General features: G+C 38.9%; 1 protein-coding gene across 3 annotated transcripts in view; it reads left to right on the top strand.

Moving 5' to 3' along the window:
• Positions 1 to 14,692, top strand: part of ube2f (ubiquitin-conjugating enzyme E2F (putative)) — a 42,090-nt gene that overhangs the window by 1,090 nt on the left and 26,308 nt on the right. For 2 of the 3 annotated variants that reach the window (XM_035676001.1, XM_035676002.1), the window contains exons 2-4: positions 2,230 to 2,416; positions 4,390 to 4,419; positions 7,535 to 7,600. In XM_035676001.1, coding sequence (XP_035531894.1) covers positions 2,302 to 2,416; positions 4,390 to 4,419; positions 7,535 to 7,600 — 211 coding nt within the window. In that variant the 5' untranslated portion in view covers positions 2,230 to 2,301. Of the gene's footprint in view, positions 1 to 126; positions 238 to 2,229; positions 2,417 to 4,389; positions 4,420 to 7,534; positions 7,601 to 14,692 lie in introns of all 3 variants that reach the window. The other variant, XM_035676000.1, reaches the window with a different exon arrangement.

The raw sequence follows: 14,692 nt of genomic DNA on the forward strand, positions 1-14,692 counted from the left end.
GTGTGTTCGGGTGGTTGTGAGGCTCTGCTGATGCTTCTGCACCAGGAAACAAGGATTGTGAATGTCTTTTGAACATTTTACATTCCCTGAAAAGCTGCTTTAATCGTTTTTTTATTGTGTTTTTAGATGTTGACGTATTGAAGTTATGATTTTCAATAAACACAGACGCTCCTCTTTCTGATGGATCTCTCCTCTTGGATCGTTTGTTGTCAGAGCGCACAGTTTGGATTTGTGTGGGTATGTTTGCCTCAAACCGTGCTCTGTGCTCTGTCTCATAAAGTAGTGCTTCACGCTGCCGCTTTTAATACCCACTACTGTCTGCCAGTGGGAAGAATGATCACGTAAGAGTCCGTCCACTCTGGATCAAAAAGCTGTTCCCGTCGTCTATGTTTCCTTTTTAGAGCACGACTTGTGAAATTACGTTGCTCCGGCTCGTTTATTTCTCCGACTGTCTCTCATCTCCTCTCCCTTGACTCGGTGCTCTGGCATGCCACAGTGACTTCTATCGCCAGCAGCTCAGCTATATATTCTTTTTTCTACACAAACACCATCATATACGGTATAGCACAGTGCCGTGTCAGTAGAAAGGTATGAAGAAGTACAAACCGCCTAAGCTGAGTTGACATACTGTCTAACTTTTGAATGACAACATTTTATACATCAAATATTTTAACGCATCTTTGCCAGACTGTCTCTCTTGAAATATTTGAATCCATTATGTGTAATTTTTTTTGTCTGATGTTACAAATGCATAAAGCAATAAATGCAAAATTATATTATATTATATATTAATTGTGTGGCGTAAGAAAGTCTCCCAGGAGATCAGGAACCAACCACTCCGGCGGTTGGTTCTTGGCTGGCATCGATAGTTACCAGAAGACGTGTTTACAAGGAGTGAATGCTTTCATCCCTGAGTTTAACAATGTCCTGCCATAGATAATGGCTTCCTGCTGCAGCACCATTAATAGGAAAGTTGGCAGAAGCATAACATTGAAGTACTTCGCTGTTACAGTGAGTCTGTTGAATATTATTGTGCAATTTGTGATACTTGTGTCTGAAGGCTCCCTTCTGTCTGATGCACTCACTTTTTTGAGAGAGTTAAATGAAAGTGTCGAAGATAATTCGTTTTTTAATCTCTTTTTTTTGCTTTTTTTTTTTTTTTTTTTTTTTTTACGAACTTCTGAGTTTCTTGTTGCTTACAACGGCCCCATAACCGAATACCCACTACTGAAGACCGTTAATGTATGGTTTTGGCATCTTTGAGCAGCGCTCAAATGTTCATCTGAAGGCGATACTCATGTGTGTCTCAGTCGAAACTCCAAGGAAATATACAGCATAACCTAAATGAACTCCTCTCGTTTCTCTGAATGCAAGCTTGATTGGATCATGGATGTTAAGAGCAGATGGTCAGAATTCAACTGCGTGGTTTATCTGTTCACAAAAGGAGGCTGTCTAGTGATTTACCTCAGTTTACTGCAATTAACATGAGTACAACTCAACACTTACACTAGTAGACAACTTGGAGTCTAATTGCACTGTAATTAAATAGTGTCATAGTCAGTTTATTGCTATAATAAGCGTAGGAAGGAGTAGATTTTGACCCTCTATTCAACACTCTCCTGTTTCTGTTCTTTTTTATGCTCTGTTGTTATTGAGATGCTGAGTTCTGTAGATGGTGATGAAGACAAGCGATAGCTGATGTGAAAAGATCCCAGTATCTGTAATTTCTAAGCACAACTGAGCTTTGGCCTCGGATATCATTTACCTTTTAAAGACTTTTCTCTGTTGTTTTTTTTCTCCATCCATTAAGCCTTCCGTCATCTATATCTGCTTAATCTGTACATCATCATGAGTGGCTAGAGTCTCTTCCTGCACACTGAGCTTAAGGCAGCCTAGACAGGTCGCGGGTCTGTCACAGGGCTGAGACGTCTCGACCTGACGACCGTTCGCTAGGTTCATTCTCCAGTCAGTGCCCTTGACCATGGTACTGGCTTAAAGTTGGTATTAAAGTAAAGTTGAATTGATTTCACACAGGCTTCTTGTAAACGTGGCCACTTTGTTTATTATTAGATATGATGTGTATCTGCAGTGTTTAAACATTATGTGTGCAAAAATTTGTGCTGTTGTTTGTTTAAAATTGGAAAAAAATTACATTACCACAACATTTGCTCAATTCTGCAATATAATTGGATGGATTAACACATTCTTTATGTTCTGTGTGATTGTTAGGCATCTGAGAAGCAGTGCATTGCAGCACAGCACAGCGTGGGGCGGAGCGAGGAAGATTACAGCAGCGTAGCCATGCTTACATTGGCCAGTAAGCTGAAGAGGGATGATGGAGGAAAGACGGGCCGTGCCTCTGGAGCCTCCGACTCCGCCCACAGGGTCTCCATCAGGGACCGCCTCCTAACCAAAGGTACTTGGGTCATGGTTCACTTCGTCCATCGTGTATTTATACAGAAGCAAACCACGGCTAGGCAGCTAAATGTTTTATGACTGACACTGTAGGCCATGACAGATGTTATTTGATTTAGTTGTTTGAACCTGGTTTTAATTTAATACAGAAATACAAAATAGTTAATGCTACTCTTCCTCCGTGGATGTTTGGGCTTCTTTTTCTATTTATTTGCTCGGTTTCCGCCTTCCTCCTTGGTTTTTTATTTATAGTTACCTCTTATTGCCTTGAGCGGCAGTTTCCAGACAACTGCCTCCTTTGTCCTCCTTTAAATTTCAAAGAGTTGTTCTTGTCCTTCTCAGTTTCTTTTCTTCCATTTATGTTTGTCTCATTCCCACCCCTTCTCCATAATGTTTGCTCTTTTCTCTGGTCTCACCTTTCTTTGCTTTACTTCATACATTTACTTAAATGTATCGCTTTACCCATCAATCACTATGATTCAGTGACCTGCTGGAGAACAGGCTTTATTTGGTAATAGTGTTAATGTCTAGAGGGATGTTGTAGCCTGCAGAACACAGCATAACATTGCATTGTTTATATTCAGAGTAGATTCAGCCATTGTTTGCCCACTGCTGGCCCACTATCATTTACAGTATTATGTAAATGATAGTGGGACAATGTTACAAACACCTATCAGTGTAATGCCCTTCAGCACATCATCTGAGTGACTTACTTTTCTCTCTCTTGGATGGCTATTGCCTTGTGGAAGTTATTTTTCCCTCGAGGTACTGAATTGGTATGGTTTGATGCTCACAGGCTTGATAATAATACAAGGTCAAGTCAAGTTCTGAGGCAGGAAACCTCTAAATGAGCTGTCTTGGGACCAGGCACTTCCTAACGCTGAACCTGAGGATGACAAGCTTGCTCTAACAAACTGGTGTTTGAATAAGACATACCCCATCTTGCGGAAGCACAAAGGATCCTGCTCCCTGACGAGATCTTATTATTGTCTATCTGTCCTGCTCTTGCCAGTGGAATTTGATTGTTTCAGTATCTTGGTCTGATTCACAAACCAGATCCCACTGATCACTACTTTTCAGGGACGTTGGACATGTAAAATAGCTTAATTTGAGATAGAAATACAGTGCTTGTTGAATAAACTGGGACAAAGGGTATATAGTCAAACACTGTAGCAGCTGATATCACTGTTAGGCACACCTTCAGCCAGAAAGGAGGACCCTGACTTAGTGTTTGGACGTCGATACACAGCTGAGAACCATTAAAATAAATTGTGGATGACCCTGGGGCAGAACTTTTTAAAATATGGATAGGGACTTGACATTTGGCAGAAGTGGGCTGCGGAGAACTACTCGTTCTGATAAAAACCAGTTGTATGTCTCATTGGACAAAACAGTAACTCCCCACTATCTCTGAGGGAGCTGTTAAATAGCTGAGCCTCTGCTGTGCCTGCCATGTGGAGGGGGGTAAGTGAAAGAAGTACCTAATAATTACACTCTGCGCATCTCAAAGAATGTGTTTGTGTAAATGACAATGGAAGATTGTTACCAGAACAACAACATAGTTGAGACAAAGCAATTGTTCCTGCCATTTTGTAGATTGTTAGTGTTAAACTAGCTGACACAAATGAGCAGTGAAAAATCCAACCAGACGCAACCCAGAGGCAACACCAGCTGAACATCTCTCTGCTCTTTTGCGCGTCTTCTTTTTCCGTCCTCCCGTTTTTGTTACCCACTGATGAAGTCATTCTTTTCTCCGCAACGTCGTGTTGCATGCCGAAGACAACTCATTTTGTAACTTGCATGTAAGACATTAATGTTTTTCTTCAGGTAGCATTTCTGTACCTGTAAGAGTGTGACAGTGTCAGCTCTCCTTTTGTATAGATCTGACATATTTGTGCATGGGTTTGTTTGTGGTGTCGGTCTTTACCCTCTTCTCCGCTCTGCTTATTCATTATTCTTTTTCTCTTTTAACAGAAGTTGCAGAACTTGAAGCCAATCTCCCTAGTAAGTACGCTTTACACTTCCATACACACCGATCTCATTCAATTAGTGGAGACTCATTCTCTCTGAATTCATTACACTTTCCATTCCTCTCCATGTTTACAATGCTTGTTAAGCCCCACATCTCTGTCTAGTCAATAGTGTGGCAGTTAATAATAGACTTAATATACCACACATTATTATAGTGTCCGCCTGGTTCTTTTTCCCAACTAAGGAGCTTTTATTTAGTTGTTTTTTTTTGTCTTTTTGCTACAACATGGAGGAATGTTGCTAAACGAGGGTAACGCGTGCTTGATTTATTATTCTGGCTTCGCCGAATATATGTCAATATATTTGTGTTTCGGGAATGAGGGAATATTAGAACAATTCTACAAATGTTTGAGATGAGGCAGGAAAACAAAAACCAAGCCCATAGATGTGCTCTGTGTTCGGATTGCTTTGATCATTTAAGATGTAGGTTATTTGAAAGAATATTTTATGCCGTGTAGCTATTCAACCAGAATCTGATAATTGGCTTTTTCACAATAAATTAGATGAATGTGTCAGATTTGCAGTAAATTATATTTTTGATTAAATAGGGCTTATACGGTTTTCAGATGGAATGTTTTGCAATTGTCTACGCACATCAAAATGTCTTCAATAAAAGTGGGTTAGTCTGGATTTTAGGATGATCCATTTGCAAAGCCATTTCATGAAGGCCTAACATTATTTAGATTTAGTTTTTGCCAGATTGCCCAGCCCTTATAAATGTTGCTGTATTAAGCTGGAAATGTGCCATGCTTAAGTATAAACACATGCGCTGTGAGGCTTGGATGAGTTTCATACTTTTTATACTTTTGGCATCAGGATTTATTTGTTCAAACAGACTGTAACCCCTACCACTATTTAGGTTCCTGGCTTTTGTTTTACACTACAGAATATCAGATCTTCATTAGTCAATTATCTGGTTATTGTTATGCATTAGTGCTGAATGAATTATGATTGCTTTGGCTGTATTTGGCATACCTGTTTTTGTTTGTGGTCTGATGAGTTTTGCCCTGGAGCCTGGGAGAGACTGGGAAATATTATTGTGCCATACATTTTCTAAATAAGACATATCTCAAACAATTAATAATCCAGCAGTGTTTAGCATTTGTAACACTGCAAGCCCCTAGAAAATATTGGTACTGGGGGGGATGCATGATGCATGTATCTGTTCAATAGCCAGTGTGTTTGCTGCATACTAGAAGCTGACCTGCACTTGCTTATGTATAAGATATACCTCTGATTCTCAGGAATACATTCAGACTAACATCACAGTTGTTCTTAGGGAGCTGAGTGTAAACTGGCTAAAGGAGTAGGTGAATGAGGGAGGTGGAGTTAGGACACTGCGCCGTTAAAGAAACCATCCACCGCTCATGACTGTTTAAGCTCATCTAATCTGTTCTTCATTATCAACAACAATGATGAAATATGTGTCTTGTGTAAAGTATTCTTTTGATTTTCATGAGGCTTCAGGACTTTGCTTTATGGAAACCTGGCTTTGTGCCATGAGTCTGGAGCTATATAGTAGAATAGAATAGAATACAACTTTATTGAATGTGATGGATTTTCACTGTTAAGGGCAGACAGAAATCCAGGGAAAAGGAGGAGGGGGGGGGGTCTCTCCATATATGGTCTGATATTTTATAATACTTTTTAAAAAAAATTGGCTACTGTTCACTGTACACCACTGTATAGGCTAATACTTTCTCCTCTTGTATCTCTGTGACTAAAATACCCATCAGCTGCCTCCCATCTAAATCATGGCGAACTGTTTTATAGCATCTAACTTCATGTCAAAACATTCCCTCTCTATTTCTGGTCGATTGTGTAATAATATTTTGTAACTGTTTTGGATCCCCTTGTACTGCTACGGACACTGCTGCAGTACGTCTTTAATGTTTTTTCCTGCTGATTTCTGGCTGCATGACTTTAAGCTCCACAGTGTGAAATTGCTCTTTTCACTCTCGGGGCAGTCAGGTGACATTTTTGTGTTGGAAACTTAATCACAAACAGCAGAAATCTCACAAACGCGTACCTCCCCCACCTCCTCATGAACAGATGGTATTTTCAGGCTGAAATGAGCAATTTACAATAACAAACATTAAATAAGAAATAAGAGACAAACTGAAGGCATATTATACATAAAAACAAAGTATGTAAAGCTGTAACACTACAAGGATGTAGCTTCGCTGTCCAGGTGAAAGCCAGGGTTCGGTGGCTACTGGGGGACATATTCAGGTTCAAATCAGTTGAATTGTTTCCTACACTGCATGAAGAGAAATATAAGAACTCTTTTGTCTTCTCATTCAATAACTCTACTGGACAAGTGGAGAGTCAGATGGGGATTTGTCCCACTACCACACACATAAACACATTTTTATGCTGTCATTTAATGTTATGTGATGTGTCTGATGATTGTTTGGGCATGCAATGCATCACAGCTTTCTGACACTTATTATATCTCAACATTTGTACATTTAATGACTCAGTCACTTCATATTTCCTCAGTAATGCAGGGCAAGTTGGTATAAATGATCTATGAGCTTGGTGGAGAAAGTTTGGAAAAGACAAATTCACTTTCAGATTTGATAAGAGGATCATTAATTATTTGTAGGGCACTATGCTTTACATGCAGCCCACAGTATATTATCTTCTCTGCCTGATTAAGAAGCAGTCGAACTGTTGCATTTAATTCCTTTTACATTCATTAGAGTCATTATTATAAAAAGAAACATGTTACATAAGTCTCACAATATGCGTCATCAAGATCCTTGTGTATCTTGAGTCTAATTTTACTTTAATTTAACTCGGGTACAATAACGCTCTCCCAGGTGATGCCAGTGGTCTGGAGCGCAGTACATGTCCTTGAACACCAGGGGGGAATGTGGTGCCACAGGGAGTCCCAAGGCATAAATCCTGCAGTCTCTGTGAACAGACAGAAGTATGAAACGCTGTGGTTTAGAAAGCATTTAAGAAAAATACAATATATTACTGATGTTAATGCCATTATTTGGCACAAAGGCAAGTAATTACCACTTCTGGCTTTAACATTTGACTCTAACAACTCTTCCCTCCCCCATTTGTTCTTGTTCAGGTACATGCAAAGCCAGTTTCCCAGATGAGGACAAGCTGCATCATTTTCAACTGGCAGTGTCTCCTGGTAAGAGGAAAAAAAAACTAAACATCTGTCTGTCTCCTTGTCTGTTCCAAAAATAACTGCTTAAATAATTTAGTAACTGCTTTGTTATTGGGACGCAGGAAATATAGTCACAGCTAATGTCATTTTAGATTCCACCTTTGCGGTGTTAATATTGTATGAACTTAGGGAAGCAGTTTTTTTGGTTGCCTATTATTTTGGCAGATGTTGAATTAAACCCTGACTCGTTCAGATTCCACTGGTGTAGTGTAAGAGATTCATTTAGGAGTGAGCTTCTTTTTTTTAACCCCTTATCAAAGCCCAAGAAAATTCAGGGCACAAACGGGTAAAGAATTCCACTTTAAGATCAGCAGGGACCCTAAACCAGGATAATGAAACACAGATTTGCTGCTGCATGTATATTTTACAGAAATATTAAGGTAAGACTTCAGAGAAAGAAAAGCCAGAAGAATATCCTTTCAGTTCATTATATAATTGTCATATCATAATTTACAATAATTAAAAATAGGGCTGCTCACTATAAGCCGATGATTTGAACCACCACTTCACAAGACCCTTGAGTCAACTTGCATTTTGTAAATCAAATAACTGCGCTTTCTTAGTAATGGTAATGAAAAGAGAGGGCAGCACGAGAACTGGAATAATTGCGATATAAATTGTCAGGCTAATGTGATGATCACAGTTCCCTGAATGTGAATGAAAATGATTTTCCTTAAACTGTCCACTGCATTCTCATTTTGTGCCATCACATTTCCAGACAATATGCATGGTTTGTGTGTGCAGATTGTGGAGGGGGAGGATGTTGTGTATGATAAGAGGAGAGTAAATGCAATGTTAGCGATTTGTTTGTAAGTGTATGTTGTCTCTTGAAGTATTCTCTTTCAATGGCATTCCAGTCCCCTCTCTGTATTTCCACATTACCGCCGCACAATCATTATTCGCCTAGTACAATCTGCTTTCTCAGCACTGTTCCAAGCTAAGTGGCTACCTGTCGAATATTGTACAAACCAAACACGCTGGTGTGGGATTACCCAAGTCTCTGGAGACTCTCCTACTTCTCACTTCCTGCTCTCTATTTGTCACACTTTCTCTCTGTCCTCAACCCCAATGTCACCTTCTCATTTCTCTTACTTATGAAATGTGGAAAACCATTTTCATCTCTTATTTGCAGGATACACAGCTAGGAGAACAAAAGCCAGAGACTTACAGAAAGTGAAGACATAGCTTTGTGTTTGTATGTGCTTGAGTAATAAGAGGGACAAACAAAGTATCTGGTGGTTAACACTGTTAGACAAAAGCAGATTCAAATTCAGACACCTTACACATTATGCAGAAAATAGAACAAAATTATCCAGAATTAGCCAAATTAGCAATTCTGCATAATTTTGTTCTATTTTCTTGAAGGATCATTTTGGTTTATTACAATTTGGGTCTTATTTTCTCCCAGTTTCTATCAGTTATGACAACATTGAACACAATTTGGCACATTGCTACAATGAAGTCAGTGATTAAATAGGATGTAAACAAGACAACAGATTATTTAATCAACTTTATTTGGAGGTAAAAGCGAAAAAATTGATCCTGTTGCACAGAAAAAAGCGTGCACAACTACAGACAGTATGTCCAATCAGAGTTTAAGCAAAGATTCTTAAAATGAACAATCTGGCTATTTTATTATATATAAATATGTATATATATTTGTCTTCTTTTTCTCTTTCTAACTCTTTATAAGTTAGATATAGAGCAGGTGTAGACCATACTCCTTATAAAAATATTACAGAGATTTGCTCCTCATTTATCTTATAATTCTCTCTTTTAGAACAGAATGTATTTTGGCATTAACATCTACATTTGAGAAGTGTCTCTAATTTTGTCCGGTGTATTTGTTACGCGAGGAAGTCCCTGCATCAATTTTTGTCAACTAATAGGATATTTCAAGGCCCCGTCTGAGGTCTTGTGCATGCGTGAGCCCGTGCAAGCGCATGTGTATGTATGTGCGTGTCTGTGATTCATCCGTCTTCCTGCCACCCGAGTCGGCACTGTAATGCCAGCTTAGTTTTCTCAAAGGCCTTTGTAAGCAAAATCTGCGGAGAAAAGCAAAGATCAGCAATTAGAGACGAGGTTTGGTGTCATGTTCTTCAAGAGGAGTTGGTAAGGAGATTGAGTTCTCAGAGAAAGACTTGCTCAATTATTTAAGACCTCTGTCTCTCCAGACATACACACAAGGCACACTCACACGTTCATACCCCCTTTTCACTTCCTTTCACTTGCTCTTTTCGCTATTAGTGGTTCTGTTTCTCCCCTTGTTTATTAATGTCTTTTTCGTTCTTCTCTTCTTGCCTGTTCTCTCTGTGTCCCCTCCACCGAAAGCTAGTCAGCTGATGTCTGTTCTCAATTCTCAGAAGCTGCCGTTTTAACACAGCTGTCTCAGTTTATCACTTTTAGTCATATTTCATTTGGGAATTGCAGCATATTAGTTAGACATTTTACACACAGCAGCTTTAATTTGTGCTGCAGGGAAGGTAATAGTGGTCAGACAGGAAAGTAAAAAAAATGCAAAAGGGAACTTGCCTCAGGATGCAGGTTGTCCAATGTCTCTTATATCCAAACCAGTGTAAGGTAAAAATCATCTCGACTTGCTATGAGGAGACTTTATAGCTCAAGGCTTATGTAAGTGTTTCCTTTTCTTCTTTTCCCTTCTCCTTTTGTGTTATTTTCTGTTTTTCTTATCTTTTACATCTATTGAGACAGTAGCCTGGTTTACTCATGCTGCAGGTAGTACTGTAATTTAAACGTTTGATTAACTGCTGTTGGCCCAAAAAAACCTAAGACCCAAGTTAATGGGTCCAGCTATAAAACACACTGCTTTACATACAAAAAACAAAATAAATCCGCCTTAATCCCATATATATTTAAACTGTTGTGATATCCTTGATTTGCATTCAGTGATTTCACTTAGTCCTGTGCTAATTAAGCATTTTGTATACATATGGAAATGTTTTACAGAGCAACAATAGTATAAAAAATCCCAAACTTCAAATCAAAGAGACAAAGATGTATTCTAGTCAGATATATTAACTTAAATCCACTTGTGGTTCTCACGGTCATTATGTCTCATCAACAACAACACAGTGCTTTACTGGAGGGTTGAGGTGCAATATTCCTCCAAGCTGCTTTTGTTAATACCTTTTTTTTGTGAGAGACTATCTTACTCAGATCACCTTACTCAAAGAACAAAGAAACAAAAAGAAACCTAATCAAGAAGACATGAATATGCGCGCACGCACACACACACACACAACAGACATGCTTTTCGTGTTAGATTGTGCTCCCAGATCTAATTAAAGCAAGGCAAGCAGATTCTTTCATATTGTTTTATTTGTTATAATTAAACTGTACATTACATCTGAATGTTGTATCACAATGTATTATTCATTAATTTGTTCCATTCATTTTGAAACAAACAAACAAGAAACAAACTGAAAACTGAGAAATAAGTGATCTTTTTCAAGCTCAGCTCAGTTGAATGTCTCTTTAGTTAATCAGTTTGTTTAGTTTCCTTTTCCCATGCAATAGCTCTGTGCTGTGACCTTGTAGCCCCAGATCCCTGTGTCTTTGAGGAATGGGGACAGCAGCAACACTCCGGGGTGAACACGTTCTCACATGTGAATGTTTGGATTATTAGAAGTTGTGCACATTGCTGCAGAAACCTGCAAACTTTGTGTGTATGAGCAAAACTCTGTAGGGACAGAAAAAGTACATTTAAAAAGTACATTTATGGCAAAAATGTGAAAAAACCTTTTCAACACAAGATAACCCCTTATTGGCAAAATAATGATAGGTCTTCAAATCTGTCAGTACTTGTACTTTGTGTAAGAACACTCTGCAGCAGTCATATCTTGCTGTCCTTTTGAATGAATCGAACACCTTAGATTAGTTTTTGCACTTTTACTCAGAAGAGGTAAAGTTCAATCTTCTGTTAACAGCTATTCCACAGGTTGTCAATGTGACTCATGTCTGTGCTTGGATATGACGAAGAAGATCTGGAGATTTGTGTTGCTCGGTTTGTCTCAGATGCACAAAAAATTAAGAACACTTACTTGTTAGTGGTTTACTTGTAAATGTGCTTTTGTGGAGCTGAGCCAGTATCATTTGAATTTTGGCTGGCCAAATATTCGCTTGGCCGACATAGTGTACTGGATGGGTTAAACACCCTACAAATTTGGGTTTCAGATATTATGCCAATATTGGAGCTTGCTGGTGCTTTTCCTGAAGCTATTACACTGATAAACAGAGTGAACAAAGAATTAAGCTAACAACAACAGTGAGAGCTGCTTTGGGGTAAACAACTGTCTTTTTTTTTTTTTTTTTTGGTGGACAGCCAAGAAGTGGTTACAGAGGCTACACGGTCATCTGAAGTTCATCTCTGCACAGTAGTGTGTGTGCATGTGTAGCTTCATGCACATGTCACAGTGCAGATGTATGGGTAAACAGTGTTTCGTATCACAGCAGCCCTGTTCACTATAATTTGTATTGCAGAGCTTCCTATTGGGTTAGGGTTGGGCTTTATTTTCAAACAACTGAAATAACTTGTAATGTTATATTACATTTATACAATATAATATAATTGGAGATATTATCAATATTATATTCTCCATGTATTTGGTCTGTACATTTCCTGTGACATGTTAAAGATTGATGTCAATGATGAGATGAGGGAGACTAGGGAATGAGCCTTTACATTGATCTTTGTCTAATGATTACATTAAATTTATAATCTTAAATATTTTCACCTAAATAAATGCATTTTAACAGAAAATAAAATAAATGTTCATGCGTAATTATTTACTGAACATTGTTAAAGACCTGGGAGCAGCTGGAGAAAGTGTTTTTCTCTGTGCACTTTATTTAACTGAACTAAAGAAGAAATTTATGGAATATTTGTTCACTATTGGACTTAAAAAATAACTGTCAAAAGGAACATTAACAACAAACCGTATGCCTAATCCAAAGAAAAAAAGAAGAGAGGGACGTTTGTCATACTGGGAAATACTGGGTTTTTCAGATACACTGTCTCTTTCTATTGTGCTGGCTGTTATAGACGTGTCTTTCAGAGCTCTGTCAGAAACGTTAATGATCTATCAACACCAATCATGCGCCGTACTTGTCACTCTGCTTCACTGTCGCTTCCTACAGGGAAAATCACAATTAGGATAATTAATCTGGGTATTGTGGCCAAATTTTTCCTGACAGGATTTTTTCTTTGCTGCAGTCCAGGTAGTAAACCTCTTTGGTCTCGATCAGCTTTCACTTGAACTCTGGTGAAGTTTCTTTATGGTGTAAAAGCAAAGCAGACCTATATATACTTACACCAATTGACCATAACATTATGACCACTGACATGTGAAGTGAATAACACTGATTATCTGGTTATCATGGCACCTGTCAGTGAGCAAGTGAACATTTTATCCTCAAAGTTGAAGTGTTAGAAGCAGGAAAAGTGATGCACGTGGGGAGTGAAGGCTGGCCCGTGTGGTCCGATCCAACAGACGAGCTACTGTAGCCCAAACTGCTGAAGAAGTGAATGCTGGTTCAGATAGAATGTGCATCGTACACACAGTGCATCACAGTTTGTTGTGTATGGGGCTACATAACAGTATGACCATCAGGGTGCCCAGGTAAGAAATCCATCTATTGAACATGGAAGCTGTCAACGAAGCAATCTTTTATACTATCTGCCTAAGCAAACTATATAATCATGCTAAATCAGTTGGTAACCATGGTAACTTGATACACAGGAGCATATGCCTGTGGGGACTTTCCTTATTACATCGGGACATGAACTGTAGTTATCACAGGTGTATTTTTGGACAAATCTGTGGATTACCTTCCACTGACCAACTAACTAACCAGGGTGTCTCCGTCATTTGAACATTATGACCAACAACTTATGAGAGTTATTATTATCCAAAAGATTTGGACCGTAGTTGTTAGGTTGTGTGTGTCGCTGTGTATGTGTGCAAGCACAGTGTCGTGTGACAGTAAAGACTGATTGTTCCATTGTACTGAAGACGCTCATGAATTATTTATGACTTCTGACTGCGGTTGTTAGTCAGTAGATGCTCTCTGTCTCTCCCTCTTTAAGTGTTCTTTTTGCTTTTTTTTCCCTTTTTTTATTCTCTCGTCCCTTTTGTATCCATCCATCCCTTGGTTTTGATGCCCAAGCTGTTTCTTTCTCTCATCCTCTTTCTTTTGACACTTGTTCAAGCTGTATCCCTCAACTTCACACAACGTTCCTCTCCCTCTGTCTCTCCTCATTTATAATATAGGGGAGACTGTTTGTGTGGTCTAATTAAATTGTACCTCTGCTTTTGTTGCAGCGAATGGAACCGGGTGAGGTTTAGATAGCCCTTTGACAAAGGCCTTATCTCAAATTGCTTAGTGTTTTGAGTACACAGAGAGGAGGGGGGAGTGAGAGTGCGAAAATCGGCTTGCCTTCATGCCAGTTTTGTGTATACATACAAAATCCTTCACCTCTGAATTTTTCAGTGTCATCGATATTTTTAGCTATTTTGATACTGTGTCAGAGCAGTATGGAAATAACTTTGTATTGCATTATACTGTATTGTAGGTGTTAATAACATTTTTGCTTCATCATATATGTAAATGAGATTGTTCAGAATGTACAGTGGTAGTGTGTGTTAGTATGTGGTCCATGTTCAACTTCTGAGCAAAGTATTTTTAGACAAAATGTGCAAATCTGGGTACTGGCTGCTCAGTCAGTCAAGCACATACACATGTTCACACGCACACACAGTTGGTTCATTACATGGCTTATTACCAGCCAAGTGCTTTCCCTTCCTCTCTAGCTCTCGCTAACTATCTGGAGTTCAGTCAGAAGTTGCCAAGAGTATCAGTTCACCTGAGTGCATCCTAACAAGGTGTGAGCTCCATAGGGAGTTATTTCTTTCTGTCCAGACCTGACTTTCTTCTCCACCTTCCCCTTCTCTGATCCTTGGAAGTACCATAAGATCACAGCAAAAATGCAAATTTTAACGAACTAATTAAAGACCCCTTTTAAACAGGTCCTGTGCA

The sequence above is a fragment of the Morone saxatilis genome, unplaced genomic scaffold (assembly GCF_004916995.1).
Source record: "Morone saxatilis isolate NCDOM2014 unplaced genomic scaffold, NCSU_SB_2.0 Contig5, whole genome shotgun sequence".
NCBI classification, from domain to species: domain Eukaryota; kingdom Metazoa; phylum Chordata; class Actinopteri; family Moronidae; genus Morone; species Morone saxatilis.